The sequence below is a fragment of the Dasypus novemcinctus genome, chromosome 5 (genome assembly GCF_030445035.2).
Source record: "Dasypus novemcinctus isolate mDasNov1 chromosome 5, mDasNov1.1.hap2, whole genome shotgun sequence".
Classification (NCBI taxonomy): Eukaryota; Metazoa; Chordata; class Mammalia; order Cingulata; family Dasypodidae; genus Dasypus; species Dasypus novemcinctus.
The window spans coordinates 156,972,765-156,991,449 of record NC_080677.1 but is presented as its reverse complement, the minus strand read 5'-3'; the positions used below and the strand labels follow the sequence as shown (position 1 = coordinate 156,991,449).

The window sequence follows — 18,685 nt, the reverse complement described above, 5'->3', positions numbered from 1 at the left end:
TCATAAGCAGATGTCTAGACATGGGCAAAAAATTATAAGCTATACTAAAAAAACAGAAGAAAGGATCCAAGCAAAGGAATATATCAAAGCCCCTAATGAGACACAGGATTTGACACTATTCAACAAGGTTCACACAAATCTCCAAAATCAAATCAATGAGATGAAAGGCAGTGTGACTAAAGAAAGGACATCAAGAAGACACTGGGATAGTGTATCATCTCAGTGGGTGGAGACCTACAAAATAAAAAAGAAAATATTAAACTCCCATTCTGGGGAGTCCTGCTATGTTCTCAATTAGAAGGGCAAGAATCTCTCGAAAACATAGGCAGTGCCTAATAAAAGAAAACAGACCAATATGTCAAGTCCTCAAACTTAGTGGTTACCGCTGGTTTCAAGGGAGCAGGAGAGAAGAATAGAATAGATGGAACACAGGGCATTTTTAGGGCGCTGGAATTATTCTGCATGATCTTGCAATGATGGGTAAAGGCATTTTAAATTTTGTCAAAACCTGTAAAAGTGTATAAAGCAAAATGTAAACCATAACATAAACTATAGACCATGGCTGGTAGCAATGCTACAAGATTTTTACACCAATTATAACAAATGTACCATACACATATAAACTGTTATTATTAGAGGAAAGGGGAAGGTGGGAGAAGGGGAGAAGTTTGGGTATATGGGAATTCCCTATATTTTCCTATGTGACTTTTCTGTAACTAAAGCTTCTCTGAAGATAAAGAGAAAAAAAAAGACACTGGAGGAACATACAGATGAAATTGCCACTGTACATAAAAAGAAATATATCTTATGGTGATAGAAGAAACACTGAAAAAAAATTTATTGTACTTTTTAAATTTTACCCTGATTTTTTACTTTTTATTCTTTTTATTTTTTATTGTGCACAAACAACCTACATTGACTTTACAAGAAATACAAGAACTCAACAAACCAATCACAAGTAAAAGATTGAAAAGGTCATCAAAAATCACCCAAGAAAGAAAAGTCCAGAACCAGATGACTTCACAGGTGAATTCCACCAAACATTTCAAGAAGAATTAACACCAATCCTGTTTAAACTCCTTCTAAAAATTGAAGAGGAGGAAAATTACCCAACACATTTTATGAAGCCAACATTACCCTAATACCAAAGCTAGATTAAGATACTACAAGAAAATTACAGGCCAATCTCTCTAATGAACATAGATGCAAAAATTCTCAACAAAATACTTGCAAACAGAATCCCACAGCGTATCAAAAGAATTGTAAACCGTGACCAAGTGGGATTTATTCCTGGTATGCAAGGGTGGCTCACCATAAAAAAATCAATTACTGTAATACACCACATTAACAAATTGAGGGGAAAAAAATCATATGATCATCTTGATGGATACAGAAAAGGCATTCAACAAAATCCAGCATCCTTTCTCATTTTATCACACTTGGGTCGGATATTCTTATGCTCACTGTATGCCCCCTTTATCACACAAACGTCCACTAGCCACCTGTCTCTCCTACCATGGAGTAGCCTGGTTTGGGCAACTGTCTTAGCCAAGGCAATCTCAACATCGTCTGTCTTGACATCTGATTAACCTTTTCCTCCTGCACAGATGGCTGTGCTGCAGACTAGAGAAAGTCCATCCTTGGGTTTGGGGGTTCTGCATAATAATAACAATAATAGTAACCATCACGTACGTGCGTCTACACTCGACAATCAGCAGGCACATGCAGTACAGGAATTAGCATGTGGGAGAAAGTATAGCCTAGTGAGAGAAAAACTCCTATACAGCTTAAGTGGTTTTGGCCAGCAGGCTGTGAAGGCTGGCCCTGCAGGATTAGCACCAGCTGCTATTAGATTATCAGAAAAGAGAGAAGGAAAGAACAAGAGACAGACTCATTCCTTCAGCGCCAATGAAAGGCAGCCTCTAAACAATTTCAAAAACAAGAGCTTCGAGTTATTGTGCAGAATTCTTTTTCTTAACATGCCACTCCTTTCCCTTTATCCTATTTCTCAGCTAGGATGTCACGTTCAAATAGCTAAATGCCCAGAGAGCTAGGTGCTACTACGTTACGGGGCCACGCTTAAATTAAAACTGTAGGTGCCCTAAGAATCAGAATTTGCCCTAATGCCCAGAACTTTACGTGGTACACAATATACTTCCAGTAATTTTTTTTGAGTAAGTAAATCGAGGTAGCACTAATTCTGCTCATCTTTCTTATTCTGAACTGCAGCTAGAATGAAGGCGCAAACTCGTCAGAGCAGCCTGCCGGGCTGCCGTGCGGTGGTCGCGGTGGCGCGGGCGCTGCACTTGGCGCTGCACTTGGCGCGGCACAGGCGCTGCCTGCAGCCGGGAGGGGCGGTGCCCCGCAGGGCAGCTCGACGACGGCGGGCGCCCTTTCATTACCCGTAAGGAGCTAGGACCCCCATTAGAAAGGCACGGCCTCTTCTTGAGATGAAGGAACTCTAAAGGCTTCAGAACAACCAAGAAAGCTGAAAAAGACCACGCTAGAAGGGCAAGGGCCAGGCACAGGGAGGGAAAATCAGAGGATTCGCTGACAAATGTGCACGCACATACTCAACGGAAGAGAGAAACCCTCACCTCACTCCTCTCCCCCTGAAAGAAAAAAAAATAAAAGATCGCCACCTCCCTGCAGCTTCCCTGGAGCTGGCTGGCTGGCTTCTGGCCTCCTTAAGGGAAGCTGAGGGCCACCGAGGACCTCTCAGGCCCGCGCCGCTGTGCGCCGCAAAGCCTCGAGCATGTCCTGGCAGCGCGTCACCACTAGACCCTTTCCTCCGCACACATGTGGAGGGTTTGGCTTTGTGCTGTTTTCTGTCTTCATCCCAGGTTTGAGCTGGTAATACGTCTGTCTTTCTCCTCCTCAAGGGGGATGTCCCATTACCGGATGAACACAGGCAAAGAAGTCACAAGAAGACCAAAGCCACAGTTAGGAGGGGATGACGCTGAGGGCACCACGGCTTGGTTACGAGAAATGCCTGCGTCTGCTAACAGCCCCTCTTCCCCCTGGTGGGTCCCCCAAGAAAAGAACCCGCAGAATTAGACTCAAAATACCACCTTACTAACACGTTCAGAGTTCGCAGGATCCCCACGCAGGGCTCTGTGAAGAAGGAGCTCCGCTCTTCCGCCCCACTGCTAACCATCTTCCCACTCGCCACGCGCCACGCGCCACACCAGACAAGCCAGGCTTCCACGACAGCCGCACGCACCAGCGGATTTAAGTGTTAAAAGTCACACAGTCCCAGAACCACTGGGGGGGGCTATATTTAAAAAGAAAAATAAAAAATAAAAAAAGGAAAATAAGCGTTGGCAAGGATGTGGGGAAACTGAAACCCTCACGCACTGCTGGTGAGAATGTAAAATGGTGGAACCGCTGTGGAGAACAGTTTGGCAGTTCCTCAGAAAGCTGACCTGCAATATTGGTTAGTGCACTCTGGGAGAACAGAAACAGGGTTGAGAGTTTATTCATCTCTGTGCTGCCAGGAACTCCACCTAGGCCGAGCATACAGTAGATATTCCACAAGTGTTTACGTAAACATAAGGTTTTTCAAATTCTTGATTACACACTAAGGAAAACACAAAGTTAAAAAAAGAAAAAAGAAAAAATGGGTAGCAAATGTATTTGAATGAGATGTGCAGTTTGTTAAATTGATGTTTGAAACAAAAAACATTTTTCCATAAGAAAAGTTTGTAAATTTAACTGCAAATATACAGCATAAAGAGTTTCTGGGCAGGATTAGGAGGATTTGTGTGAATTTTCTTAATTAAATAAATAAGACATTTACTATTAGAAATCATTCAAATCATAGTGAAAGCCATCATTAGCATAAATATTTTCTAAACCCCCAAAAGACTGATTTCACTGTGCAGTGTTTAAGTTTCAATTCAACAATAAGAGCAAAATCCAAGTGCTGTACCTAGATGATAGGGATATGAGGATTCACTGTCTTCTTCAACTCGTGTAGATCTGAGATTTTTCCAATGTAAAAAGTTTTCAAAAATGTTTAAAGTCTCAACTCTTTAAAATTTAATAACATTGGCCATATATTCATCTCCTAAAAGTCTCAAAGTAAAAAAATGTTATATAACCACAAACTAATCATAGTAAACCAAGCCTTTACAGCTTCTCTTATCAGATGTAACAGAATCCATTATTTCACCCCCAAATTCTGACTTTCCTGGTGTTACCTCCCTAAAGTCTCTTTCTGATCTCCTTCTTTTGGAGAGATGCTTGCTGAAGTATTCGGTGATGTTCAGTAATGACCTCGGCAAGCTTCACAGGACAGAGCACGGACGACTGACGGATGAGAAAGGAGAAGACAAGCCGGGGCACAGGGGCAAAATGCTGCCGATGGCTGGATCTGAGGATGGGCCGTGGGCGGGTATTCACTGCACTGTTCTTTGTACTGTTCTGTATGTTTGAAAAATGTCTGTAAGAATTTGGGAGGGGGGAAATCTTCCACCTCTCCCCTCCCCTCCTACCTGAGAGCCCTGGCGTCCCTCCCAGCCTCATCAGCCGACTTAGCACTTACAGTCATCCCTGAATTGGTCTCTCCCCACCTCCAACACACCCTACACGCTGGGGCCAAAAGCCACCTTACCAAGATACACAAATGATTCCTCTGCTGCTCTAAACAAACTAGCCGATGCCTCAACGGCACTGTCACAATGAACTTTAAATTCCTCAAAATTATACAGACCTTCTATTCTTTCACTACAAAAATCACACTCCACACCTTCCCTCAAATTTTCTATAAAACTATGTGTAGACCCTAAACTCACCATGCTATTTCATGCCCGTGTATTTGCTTACTCTAGTTCTTCTGTCTGCTTCAAAGTATGTCTTAACTGCATGTGCTATCACATTGCCTAAAAATGAACAAAGCAAAGAGACTATCACAGCAAGTACGAATGGCTAGTTTAAAACTATACATAAAACTATACCTTTCCTTCTTTTGATCATTCTCTTACTCAACTGGGTAAATGACTATTGAGCAATTCCTTTCCAAATCAGCAGAGGGTGCCATAGTTTTGTTAAACAAAAGGACAATTAAAGTCACGTTTACAAAAGCGTCTTTCCCAAGTTTCAGATGAAGTGTTAAAAGCGCTAAAAAAATATTTGAAGAACTCGAAAATGAAAATAAACATCCAATATGCTCAACTTAATTTGAACCAAACAATTTTTTTTCTTAATTTGTAAAAGAAACTACATTCACCAAAATTCTGTGAGATTATACCCTCTGAACCAACTATTTAACTTGTAGAACTTTATCCTAAGAAATAAACAAGTATGTAAAAATGCATATAATTTTTCATTATAGTACTTATTACTACCCGATATTATATTTTATGTTTTTCTCTTCCATCAAAAATAAGTTCAATGAGGACACAAAATCTGTTCACTGCTGTATCCCAGCATCTAAAACATGCTTAGCACACAGGGGCACTTGAAATATTAACAAATCAAGCTACAAGGCTATACTATTTTATGGTACAGAAGAGATCAGAAAAGAGGAAATAATGTAAACATTCAGCAGATCCATATTTTTTTTACATAAAAGATGTTCACAATAAATTGCTGGATAAAAAAGATTTAGTATATAACTCTATTTTTCGTTTTTTTAAAAATTAATGTATGCAAAGGAAAAAAATTCTATTGTCCAAAATATTAACAATAGTTCTTTCTGTACGGGGGAATATGGGTCATATTTTATGTCTTTCTGAATTTTTTATATTTTTCTTTAATATTGCCATGTTTTATGAAGAAAATATTCCTTTTTAAGAAGATTATTCATTCAAAATTTAGCTCTAATTAAGATAGTATGATAGTCATAAATATGAATTAATAAACTATATGCATATAATAATTCTGTTATACTTAGTCTAAACCTCAGAAATATTTGCTAGGTCTGCAATTATGGGTCTTATGAATTAAGTGAACATAATACTTCAACAACAAAGTGACTCTCGTTTAAACATTAAAGGCCTTTAACCAGGGACAATCAGTGGCTATCAGAGAAGTCCTCTCTTATTAGGTCCCAAATGTGTTAGACAAGACATTCCAAGTAAGAAGCACACATTTGAAAAATAGCCTCTTTGTGACAAATGAAAAACTGTAGGGCCCGTGTGAATAGCTTATTTAAGTACTTTCTTTAGCTCATGGTATCATACTAAAAACATGGCAATAGTTCTCATACACCCAAAAATAACACTGGAAAATTTTCCAGTCTATTAACTAGTGGCTTTCTGAGTCTAATTAACAAATTCAGGTCTAACGCAATTAGCAGACAACACACCAACGTATAAAGTAAACATGAAATATCTTACTGGTCAATCTTACAAACAGGTAAAGGCAAGCCAGTCTCCTCAAGTAAATCAAGAAAACAAGACAAAAATATAATCATTTAAAGATTAACTGGGGTCTTGCCTTTATTGCATCTCAGTCCTCTTCCCACAAAATCAAGCCTATTGTACCAAGAGATCCAAGTTATAAATTTTCTAACAAAAACAATCAGAAAATAAAGGTATTTATATAGGCTTACAAAGGCTTGGGAAAAATGTCTCAGCCAAGCATTTTCTGAGTACCTGAAATACATATTCAATACTGCAGGGATTTAGAAATTATCTAAGATAACATTTGTCAAATTTGCTTAATGTACGAGCTTCTTAAAAAAAAAAAAAAAAAGATGAATGTTTGCATGACTTCGATGTTAACAAGTTTACTATAATGTTTCCTGAATATGTATAAGCATAAAAACTAGGTATACTTAACATTATTTTGCATTTATAAAGTCAAGATACTTTAAATTTTAAAATAACAAATTGATTAGACTCAAATTCACCTTAATTTAATGTGAAAAAATGAGGCTGTTTTGCTGGAACAAAAATGTTAGTTTCAGTGTTTTACTTAAAACTTGACTCTTGATTCTGAAAATTGAGTCAGTCTGTACCAATAATTTTACCATTCTAAGCAGAAACTAATTTTTTTTGAAAACTTTTAATGAGCCAAACAATTTACACTAAGATATAATAGAGAACTAAGTTTTCAGTGAAAATATCTTCATTGCCAAGTACTACTTCACTCACAAGATCACCATGGAGCTGACCCTTCTGCCCAGGTATTTTGACTTCAACACATCTGCACCAGCATGTGAAGTCTCTGTTTTCTACCACCTCTTTTTCTGAACTTTTCCTATTTGTTTTACTGTTTGGTCTTCTGCTCTATGCTTCCCTAAACTAATTTCTAGTCTGGTTCTACCTGTGGTTTTGCAATTCCAGAAAGGTGCTAACAACTAACGATAACCACATTTTAAACAGAAGAGCAGACCTCAACTTTTTTCGTACTTTCAAAATTGATCTCTTCATTTTGTCACTTATACATTGCTTATATTTATCAAGTAAGTACTACATTCCCATTGGTTACATAATACAATAGTAGATGGTACTATACGAGATAGAACAGGAAATAAACTATAAACACACTTAGATGTAATTAGCTTTAAAATCCATTCCTCTTCTAAACTTTCAAATCTAAGAATCTAGATTTTATTCTCCAGTTCCACACGTTCACTTTAGGGCCTCCAGTAAATTGGGATGTGTCACACTCAGGGCATTCCCCTACAGAAGCAGTAATCACTGTCAGGTTTCATCCTCCTCTGAAAGGAAGGAGACGTAACAGAAGAGAAGGGACCACCAGGGTGCCTGGGCATTGATTACTTTTGCTTTCTGTGAGGTGTTAAAAACCAGATATTACTCAAGCTTGAGTCATAACACCGCAAAGCTGCCATCAGCTCTCAGGCACACACTCACCCCTACAAGGCTCCCCATTTTCTAAACAATCTTTCACATATCTTCAATATGAAAAAGGCAAGAAAGATGCCTAACTCCAACAGAGACATTAAAAGGCAGCCAGATGAAATTTTTCTTTCCAGCTTGGCAAAATCAACTCTTAGTAGTGGACATGCGACAGACTCTTAGGGCTGTTTGAAATTTGAACCTATTTAGGTACCACCACCAAGGGAATACTCTGACAATAAAAGCCGCCATGTATGGCAGACACATCCAGAAGAAACTCCCACTCAACTAACAGCTGCAGGTTTATTCCGTTTCCTAGGAAGAGGCTTCTCTCATTTGCAATTTTTCAGAGATCAGAACGGTGTTTAATTTTTTATAAAAGAGAAGCTGACAAGGAGGAAGTGGGCACTGAAAAGCCAAGTGGAGCTGCCAGTCAAAAGGAGACTGTGGAGTTTAAAGTCAGAGTGACAGAGTTCTCTGGGTAGCTGGCGTGGACAGCGAGATAAAATAAGAGGAAAGGGGGCCTATAAAATAACTCTGATTTCCCTGCAGCCTAAGAAACAGAGCCAGACTCAAGCCTTTGATTTAGAAGGAAATGGAAAGATGGTTTTTAAATACTTGTGCTTCCACCAGCTCAACATTAAGAAAACCTGTAAATATCATCACAAAGTTTACTAATAACTTTCCTTATCACTTGACAGGCCTGAATAAGATTTACAGAAAAAGAAAAAAAACTTTCTTCCTTAATTCTGGCAACTATTACACGTACTGAAGCAAGTAATTGTTTCTACTTGATTGCTCAAGACACCATTTCCCAATTATTAAAAGGAGACACTTTGCCTATACCCACTCCTCCATGAATAGCTCCAACTGTGTTATAATCTCCTGGGACTAAGAAATGTAACAATGTCTCAAAAAGACTCTTCTACTCTCCCCAAACCATTTGAGAACATTCCTAAAACCAATAATTTCACAAACTAGCTAAGATTTCTAAGAGAACAAACATAGCTGTACAAATTCTCCTGGAGATCTTGCTAAATATAAGCATCTTACTATTCAAGGGCTGTTGTGTATCTCTGTCCAATCCCTGAAGAGTAAATCACTATGGAAAGGAAAGAGGAGAGAAGAGCCCAATAAAATAAAAGCTTACTATCTGGAAGTAATGGCATTACTGTAACAAATTTAGGTTAGAGATGGATTACCTAAAACTACGGGGCTTCTGCTTTTAGAAGTACTAATTAAACAAGGTTATTACAAATACAACTATTAGAACAGCACCAAAATCATCCCGAGTTAATAAATACGACCTTTTTTTTTTTTTTTTTTTTTTTTGCAAGGATTCTTAGATTTGCTATACTTTAAATAGTAAATAAAAAGACTAGGGCCAAAAACCTACTCAAGAGAATTACTGTAACTGGACATAAGTATTACACAAAAAAACCATGAAACAGATTTACCTCAAAGGGAAAACTTGGGCAGATTATATTTAACTGAGTAATTATCTACCTGCACTCTAGATATCTCACAAACCAGAAGGCAGGACTAGAAAGGGATGGCTCCTAGGAAAAACAAGGCGAAACTTGCTATCTGACTCATCTACCGTGAAGTGCTGGCTCTAAGTCAAGTTGGCCTGCCCAAACGCACAAACGCATCTTAATGATGGCCTAAGGGAAAGCTGTTGAATTCAGGCCATAAGGAAGTCTCTGCAAAACTAAAACTGTTAGGCCTCACATGTAATTGCTACGTATTGTGGATCTGAAAACTATTATATAATATGGGGAGAGGGGGGATGCCCAGTGGAAAGCACACTCCAATAATAAATAAAAATGGAAACTAGAAATTTTGAATTGTTAGCATTTCCTCCCTTTTATTCTCTATAACTTCTATACTCTCTAATACAGTTCAAAGATACATTTTAAAAATGTATAGCACAGGGATAGGTAGGAGGGGAGAAGGGCAGGGGAGATATAAAATAGGACTAAAATTTTTAGACCATGTTTTTGTGGGGTTTTTTTTTTTCATATAATTTCCGAGTAAGAACTTATTCAGGTCACATTTCTAGATTAAAAAAAGAAAAATCATACATACTACTAAATTCTGGAAAACACCAAATGGCAACCACGGCCCACAACTCCATTGTGGATGTTAAGGTCTATTTAGTCTATCATACTTGGCACCTTTAAGGCATCTTGTTTATGTGCCGTTCCCCTCTGGTAGACTATAAGTTCCTTAAGAGCAAAGATAAATAATAAATTATCTTCCACAATGCCTGACACAGAGATATTCACTAAGTAAAACGTCAAGTACACATCTGACCTAAGCCCACATGGGTACACACACTTTGGCTAGAGTCATGATTAGAAGTTCTCCCAAAAGTCAGCCCGACCAATGAAAGGGATAAAAATGTTTCTCAGAAACTGTGCAAAGTTTCACAATTCCTTAGAAGGTTCTAGGTTCCCTAGATCGAACTTATCCCTTGCCAAGATTACCCACATTAGTTTTAAAATCCAGTGATGACACTTGAGACTCCAAATGTTAAAACGAAGCAAGTATGGTTCAGTGTTTCATGCCAAGGCACAGATTGGAAACTAAATTTTATGGTGCGTTGAAGGAAGTCTGGGCTTGGTGGGAAGAAATCAATTACATTTCTTCATATTATAAAATCATGGGGAAAAAGTGAAATACAAAGTATCACTAGTAAGTAATTTTGTAGATAAATGAGCTCTTCACATTCCTGATAGACCCCTATCAACTAACCTTTGTTCTCCCAAGGTAATAAAAAAGTTTAGATCATTTTTATAACCATTCAAAACATTTATTAAGTGCAAGTTAAAATTCCTTTGATGGTGCAAATAGACTTTAAATCCAATCAAACTTTTTCATATCAGATCACTCATGTTTCCCTTCCAATAGCTGCTTAGCCTTAACATTTCTTTTGCATTATTAACATCACCAGTGAACATTTTAAATTTTTTTGTAAGATGAATTTTTGCAAAAATTAACAAATTCTGACAATAAAAACTATTTCTACAAAGTTCTCCAAATATCTCTAACAAGTTCATTAAGAAGTTCAATTATATTAGCTTACCTAAGTAAGCTATTTTGTCAATTTAATCATTACTCCACAAATTTACCACAAATAATTGTTCACAAAATAATGAATTCTTTTATTTTTATAAAATTGGCTTTCATTTCAGTGTTAATTGTATTTTTTATTGTTTCACACCCCTCCCCTCCGCTGTTTGCTGTGTCCATTCGCTGTGTGATCTTCTGCATCTGTTTATTTTTTGTCTTCTCTTATCATTTCTCTCCTCTAGGCTTCACCAGGATTCGATCCTCGGGACCTCCAACGTGGGAGAGACGTACCCTGTGGCTTGCGCCACCTCGGTTGCTGGTTTCTGTCATGTCTTGCCTTGACTCTTCCCTGCATCTTTTTGTTGCACCATCATCTCGCTGCCTGGCTCACTGTGTGGGCCTGGCTTGCCTTTACCAGGAGGCCCCGAGGATGGAACCTGGGTCTTCCCATATGGTAGACGGAAGCCCAATCGCTTGAGCCACATCTGCCTCCTAGAATGAATTCTTCTTACAGCACAACATTTTGCCCAAACCCTTCTTTTGGACTACCAACACTTGAATTATGAAACAGCTGAGATTAGTATACTCATCTCATCCCTTTGCATTAAAAAAAAAAAAAAAAGCAGAATTTAGGTTGAAGGGATAAGGATGTTATTAGATTCACTATTTTGGTATCAAAACTTAAAACTGATTTTTGTCAGATTTACAGAAAACTTTTATACAAAAGCTCCTCTCTAAATAAAACAAGGTATAACTTGAATCAATGGTTTTTGCCCCAATAAGCTTTACACCTCTCTTAGTGCAGTTGCACTATCAGTAAACAAATTTATACAATGTTTCCTTAGCATTTTATTTGCTTCAAAGTATCCATATCCCACTCTATTCAAAATTCAGTAGTTTGCTGGTATTTCCTCCAGAACAAAAAATGTTCACCCAAGCATTTGTCTCCAAAGATTCTAAGTCAAGCTATTAAGGAAACCTTACTTATTAATTTCTGCTGATTCATCAGAAATGAAATCATTTTTTATTTAATAGTCTTTTAGATAAGCATTTGTAGATAAATTCATTTGTCACCAACATTCTGATAATATTGTTTAGAAACAAAGCACTTTTTAACTTCCTGGTTGCCACCACCAAGTTTCCAGGCTGGTAGGCAAATTGTGTGATTCTGCAGTCCATGTAGCCGTGGGGTTTGGTTACTAACTGTGTAACCTGGTAACTACCCTCATGAATCCAACCTAACAGTTATAATCAAGCTCCCAAAAGAATTCTGCTTATTTTGCCCTTACAAATCTTTCTAAAAAGTACAACTCTTACATACCATGTATTAGCCAAAAGGGGTGCTGATGCACAGTACCAGAAATGTGTTGGCTTTTAAAAAGGATATTTATTTGGGGTAGAAGCTTACAGTCACAAGGCCCTAAAGAGTCCAACTCAAGGCACCATAAGAGGTACTTTCTCACCAAATGTCTGGTGCCACATGTTAAAGCACCACCTCTTCCTCTTAAAGCCCCATGGGTCCGGCTTCTTCCAATCTCAGCTGTAGGCTGGCATAAGGCTAGTCTCTCTCCTCAGGGTTTGTTTCTTTCCAGGCCCAGCTGCTCTGGTCTCTTCACAGGTCAGCTGTAAACTATCAGGTGAATGATTCATCTCTCTTTCTGGGGCCCCTGCCTTGTATGGATCTCTCTCTCCCTGTGTTCTTCTCTGTGTACCTACTTCTGTGTAAGAGTTTATCAGCCCACCCAGGGGCAGGGACTCAACCCTGCACACCCTAATGAAGTGGTCAAATCAAGCCCTAATCTTGATTTAATCAAGCAAACGTAAAGCCTCTGAATTTAAATCAAAGGGCATCGTTCCCAGAGAAACAGACATCAGTTTACAAACATCATCAATTCTCTTTTTGGAATTCATAAATAATAGGGCTGGTGAAGTAGCCAGGACTACAGGGGCTAAGATGACAGAGGAAAGAGACACAGAGAAGTGCACCCAACACTCTAAGCTGCTCTTCTCTCAAGGCAGTCACTGATTCATAAACAACACAAGCCAAGGGGTAGAGAAGTAGAGGAGAAGGAAGCAGCTAAGAGTCCGAGAAGTGAGGCAGAGATGTGCGTCTCACCTTGCTGAGGAGATGAAAACTGGAGGTCAGGGCCCACCAAGGTACAGGGGCACTGATAATTCCCCTGCTTTCAGGTGGAACCCCGCAAGGACTACATCCAGTAGAGACCTCTGAAAGACTCCAATCTCAGGGTAAAGGAAAACAGAAATACACTATTAAGTGGTAATACAAAGGCCAAAACCCAGACCAATAAGTTCAATTCCTAAATGGAGCAAGTTTGTTGCCCCTATTCTACCTTCCTATCAAAAGCTAAAGAAAATCCTCTACGGAGGAGATTCCTCCATGGAGGAATGTCAATTATTCAATAAAAAATTACCAGACATATCAAGAGACAGAACAGGGAAAAAAAAGACAATAGAAATTACCCACAGGTAATCCAGATACTGGAATCATCATATATGGACATTATTAATCACAGCTTTTTTATATCCAAGAAAATGTAAAACATGAAGGAGAATTTCATCAATACCTATAAAGTTCCCCCAATGAATCAAATGCTCAGCCAGGGCTGAGAAACACTGAACACTCAGTGGTCTTGTCTAACAAACCTAGACTCAAATCCAACTCTACCACTTACCAGCTTTCTTATCCCTCTAAACAGAGATAATAGTATCTTCTTCAGAGTCTTACTATGATAATTAAATGCCTTTCATAGTATTTGGCATATAATAACAGTCAAAAAACACATTAAGTCATGTATGATGGCCAATAAATATGACATCAGGACTACCTTATCCCAGAGCCAAGATAAGCTCCTTTGTATACTTTCCTTTCATTGCAGCAGATTCCTACACTGCTATCAACTCCTAACAAAACTACCTTTCTAGGGAAAAAACCATGTCTATTTTTGGTTTGTTTTTTGTTAGAGAGGTTGTAGGTTACAGAAAAATCATGCATAAAATACAAAGTTCCCTTATACCACCCTGTGGTTTGGTTTTTTAGATTTATTTTTTAAAATTTATTCCCACCACCACCACCAATTCCCCCATTCCCCCCGTTCCCTTCTCTCTGTGTCCATTCACTGTGTGTTCTGTGTCTGCTTGTATTCTCATTAGGCAGCTCCAGGAACCGACCCTGGACCCTTCCAGAGTGGGAGAGAGGCGATAGGCTCTTTCACCACCTCAGCTCCCTGTTCTGCTACGTCTTCTTATTTTCTCTCCTCTGTGTCTCTTGTTGCGTCATCTTGCTGCACCAGCTCTCTGTATCGGCAAGCACTCCTGCACTGGGCGGCTTTCCCACACTGGGCCGGCATTCTGCCCTCACCAGGAGGCCCTGGGCATCGAACACATGACCTCCTATATGGTAGATGGGAGCCCAACTGGTTGAGCCACATCCGTTTCCCTGATTTGTTTTTGATAAGAAAAAGTATATTATATTTGATCATAAAAAGGAATGAAGCAATGATACTTACTACAACATGGATGAACCTTGAAGACAATGTTGAATGAAATAAGCCAGACACAAAAGGACAAATACTGTGTGATCTCAATAATATGGAATAAGCAGGAAATGTTGATTCATAAAGTCAGAAACAAGAAGGTCAGGTGGTAGAGGGGAATGGAGAGTTAATGTTTAATTGGTACAGTTTAGGTCTGGGGTGATAGTAAAGTTTTAGCAAAGGATGATAGTGATGGTAGCACAACACTGTGAATGCAATTAACACCATGGACTGAATATTTGAGAAGGGATGAAAAGGGAAATTTTAGGTTGTATAGGTACACAGAGAACCACAGGACCGTACAACACAGAGTGAACCCTAATGTAAACAGTGAGCTAAGTTAGTAGCATAATTTTAATAACAGTATTTCATCATTTGTAACAGACTACCACACTAAAGCAAAATAATAATAGGGAAAACTGTGATAGGGAAATATGGGAACTCTGTACTTCCTGCATGATTTTTTTGTAAACCTATAAAGCTGTATTATTCATAAAGTAAGAATGAAAGAGTATTTTATAAACAGCAAAATGTGTTCATTTTATTACCTGACTTGTTCCTCCCAAAAAGGAGTTGCGATAGCTTATCAAGATACAGAAAGAAGCCAGGCCTCTATTTGTTGGTTGTGTGGGTTTTGTTTGTAGCGGTAAATATTAAATTTCTAGGTAAGGTTTTAAGTCATGTGCTGACAGCTACAGTACTAAATAATTATACACTTCTGGAGGACTTGAACTACTGACACTCATATAGCCCCAGGAGGCAGCTCTGCACCCTTCCTGCCCAGAGCCAAATCTAGAACCCAGCGTTCCTGCCACTCTATCGTGGTCACGCTGCCTTTCCAAATAGAGCCAAGGCAATGCCCCCAAAAGGAGAGTAGAACAAACAACATCTGTGCTTTTTCCAGCTGTTCGTGCCAAAAGTGAGCTGTCACGGCACCAACTCCCAGGCGTGGTAGTTGGCTGGAATCACAGAGAAAAAGGACATAACCCCCGCTCTAAGGAGCACGCCGTGTATGGGAGAGAGAATTCCATAATAAGTAGGACAGAACAAGACCGGGAGCCTGCGAAGTTACTGCTGCATTAAAGAGCTGTCAGAGGGAAGTACAAACAGCCTACGGGTAACACCACGACAGGACTCCGCCTCGGAGAGCAAAGGCCTAGGGTTCATTCTTACAAGCCAAAGTGCTCATCGAATGGACACCCTCCCTGGTTTGCTTTTACTTTCCATGTCGACTCAGCAAAGTTAAGCAGACACAGCTATGAATGAATAATATATAGTAGCTCCCAAACTTCAGGCATTCATGTAACACCCTCACAATTTTTATATTACATTTTTTTTGGAGGCACCAGGAGTTGAACCCAGGATCTTCTCATACATGGGAAGCAGGCACTCAACCACTGAGCTACATCCCCTCCCCTACATTACATTTTTAAAAACTACTTTTTTTTACTTAACATTCTTCTTAAATCAAGTTTTTGAACTAAAACACCTATTTCAGGCCCTTTTTAAACAACTACAGTGAAACCATGAATTTGATGAACTAATTATGTTTTTGAAAATACATGAAAATACAGGATAGCTATTAAAACAAAACTGTTCACTAAAACACCTCCAAAATAATCCTCATGTCCATATTTAGGAAACAACATTAATTTTTTTTAATTTTTAAACTACTTTAAACACTATTTACAAAGTCTGTATTTATTAATACAGTAAATGTTTACAGAATTATTATGAATACATTAGTCTCAATTCCTTGCTCCACTTGTTAATATATGCTTAATTATTTAGAAAGTACTCAATTATTTCCACTGGAAATCCAATCTCCCAAGCTCCTCCTCTATAAATGAACCTACTCTCTTCACTTGTTCTTATTAGCTAATGATTTGAAGCAGTGATAGAAATCTTCCTCATACCTATAAACAATTATAAATGACTCCTTCAATCACCTATCAAGCTGTAGAAAAATTTAAAATATATGAAAAAACAGATACCACATTTAATTATGCTCTAACCAAGCAATTTAAAATAATAAAAAGGCTCTATTTTCTAAAGATACATTTCAACTCACTGTGAGATTTACTATATGCCCAATTCCTGTTACTAAAATTGATTTTTGCTATTATAGTTGCCTACAAGTTATACCATAAAATTATTCTTTATCCTAGTTCCTTAACAGCAGGGCAAATTACTTTTCTTAAGTCCATTCAGCAAATCACAAAGCCAGCCAGAATGATCCCCACTAACCATCAATTACCTTTATTCTTTCAACTAAGAAAAACTTGTTCTTAGCTACTTTGTCTCACTAGTTCGCTGCCCAGAAACAATCATTTTACCTGAAAGGCTAATGTATGAACATTGGCAAGAGCAGATCTTACACGCAGGTGAGAAAACACACGAAGAACTAATCGTGAACATGTTCCTTGCTAGTACTGAAAGCAATTACGCTGAAATGTGAACTGTACAAGGTTGTACAAGTCATTCACTGAGGCTGGAACGGACAGCTCTGGTTTTCATCACCAATGTATGACCCCATCAGCACAGCGGCTTTGCACGGCGCTGTAAAGCGCTTTCCACGCTGGACAGAGTTCACGCCCCTGTCCTGAGCAGGCACGACACCGTCAGAGGACTGAAGCAAGGCAAGCCCTCGTCCCCACCGTCCACCCACCGAAAAGTGGTCAGACTAGGAATACCAGAGAAGAGCCACAGCGCCGAACCAACCGCACCTGCACTCCTCCCCCTGCCTGCTAATACCTATCTCCCAGGTGACACGGCTTTCCTATCAGGTTACCCTGCTCGTACAGGGGAGGTCATCAGAAACACCTGCCAACGACAAGAGATGGCAAACTCTCCGACTTGTCAGGTGATACTATGTGACCAGACAGTATCCCAAGAATAAGCTACTCTGCCTTGAGAAAGAGGCTGCATGGTCTTCCCTTGTATCTCTCCATTTATGATTTTTAACTGAACTAGTAAATGGGATGAAACTAACAACTAACAGTAATCTCAACGACAGGCACAATGCATTAGCCGAGGTCCCCACTAGCAGAGGTCCCAAATCAGGCACTAGTAAAAACGGTCATTCATGCTTCAGGTTACCACGTCAGTCTAATAAATAACACACTAGCTTAATGCCCGTTAGCCTCCCCGAAACGACAGACACTTTTGAATACGAGGAAACCTAGAGGCCCTCTCTCTCCTCAGAAAAATCCACACGCTGCACCAACTCTGCACCCATCGCAGGCAGCGACAGAGTCCAAGACTGCGTCCCAGATTAAGAGCTCTTGGCTCTAGTGCAGGGGTTCTTAACCATTTTGTTCCACGGACCCCTGTGCCAGTCAGGTGAACACCATTGATCCCTTTCCATACTGTGTATTTAATAAATGTATCACACCGGCACCAACACGTCCCACAAGAATACTGTTGGGTTTTTTTTTTATTTCAATGCAAGCTCAATGACCTTGTTAAGAACTCCTGCTCTACTGGTTCAAGGGGAGCCCAAAACCATGATCTCATATTTGAGGAGAAAGGCAATGAATCTACTTGTACTGAGTGCCAAAGTACTGGATCACAAATGCAATTCTAGAATACTTAAAGAAAAATCAAAACTTCTTTGGGGTAGTAGATTCAAGTTGTGTGAATGAAAGGGCAACTATCAGCTATCAGGAGCTGCTCTTGAAATTAAGAAATTAGGGATGTAATCTGGTGCAGTGGGGGGAACGGGTACAAAGCACTGAAGTCTTGCTCACACAGTTCTCCAGATAACCTCTTCAGGAAACATCAACTGTGCTTAGCAAATGATGGGGTTTGGGTAGTACGGAAGGGAAAAAAGTGCCTCTCCTACCTGGGCCTATCACCTTCAGTCAGACCTTAAAAATATCAAATTCTGGTATCAGTGATTATTGCAATGAAATTTCAGGTGGCCCACGGACACTGTAACTCACAAACAGAAGACGTGAAACTCAGCACTGAAATACTTCCCCTTCTCAGGACCCGACTGTGAAACATTTATTCAGCAGCCCCTAGAGAAGGGAAGATCTTGGACTTTGGGATGGTTGGGATTGAGATGAAAGGTCTGACTCAACCGCAGGACAGAAGCTACAGCTAAGAGAGCAGAACATCCAGCAAACGTGGGAAACTTAGTCAGGATTCAGGCGATGGCAGGCACAGGAATTTTTGAGGGTAATACTATCCAAATCACAGACAGAACAGAGCAGTGGAAGTCCAGCAGCACTTGGAACCAGGTAG

General features: G+C 39.3%; 2 protein-coding genes across 4 annotated transcripts in view; one reads left to right on the top strand and one right to left on the bottom strand.

The window, feature by feature from the left end:
* The window catches only part of MPP7 (MAGUK p55 scaffold protein 7), a 254,694-nt gene that overhangs the window by 186,254 nt on the left and 49,755 nt on the right, over window positions 1-18,685 (bottom strand). The window lies entirely within an intron of this gene.
* Window positions 2,235-18,685, top strand: part of LOC139439074 (uncharacterized) — a 60,508-nt gene continuing 44,057 nt past the window's right edge. The window contains exons 1-2 of the mRNA XM_071215529.1: window positions 2,235-2,404; window positions 4,242-4,396. Coding sequence (XP_071071630.1) covers window positions 2,235-2,404; window positions 4,242-4,396 — 325 coding nt within the window. The remainder of the gene's footprint in view (window positions 2,405-4,241; window positions 4,397-18,685) is intronic.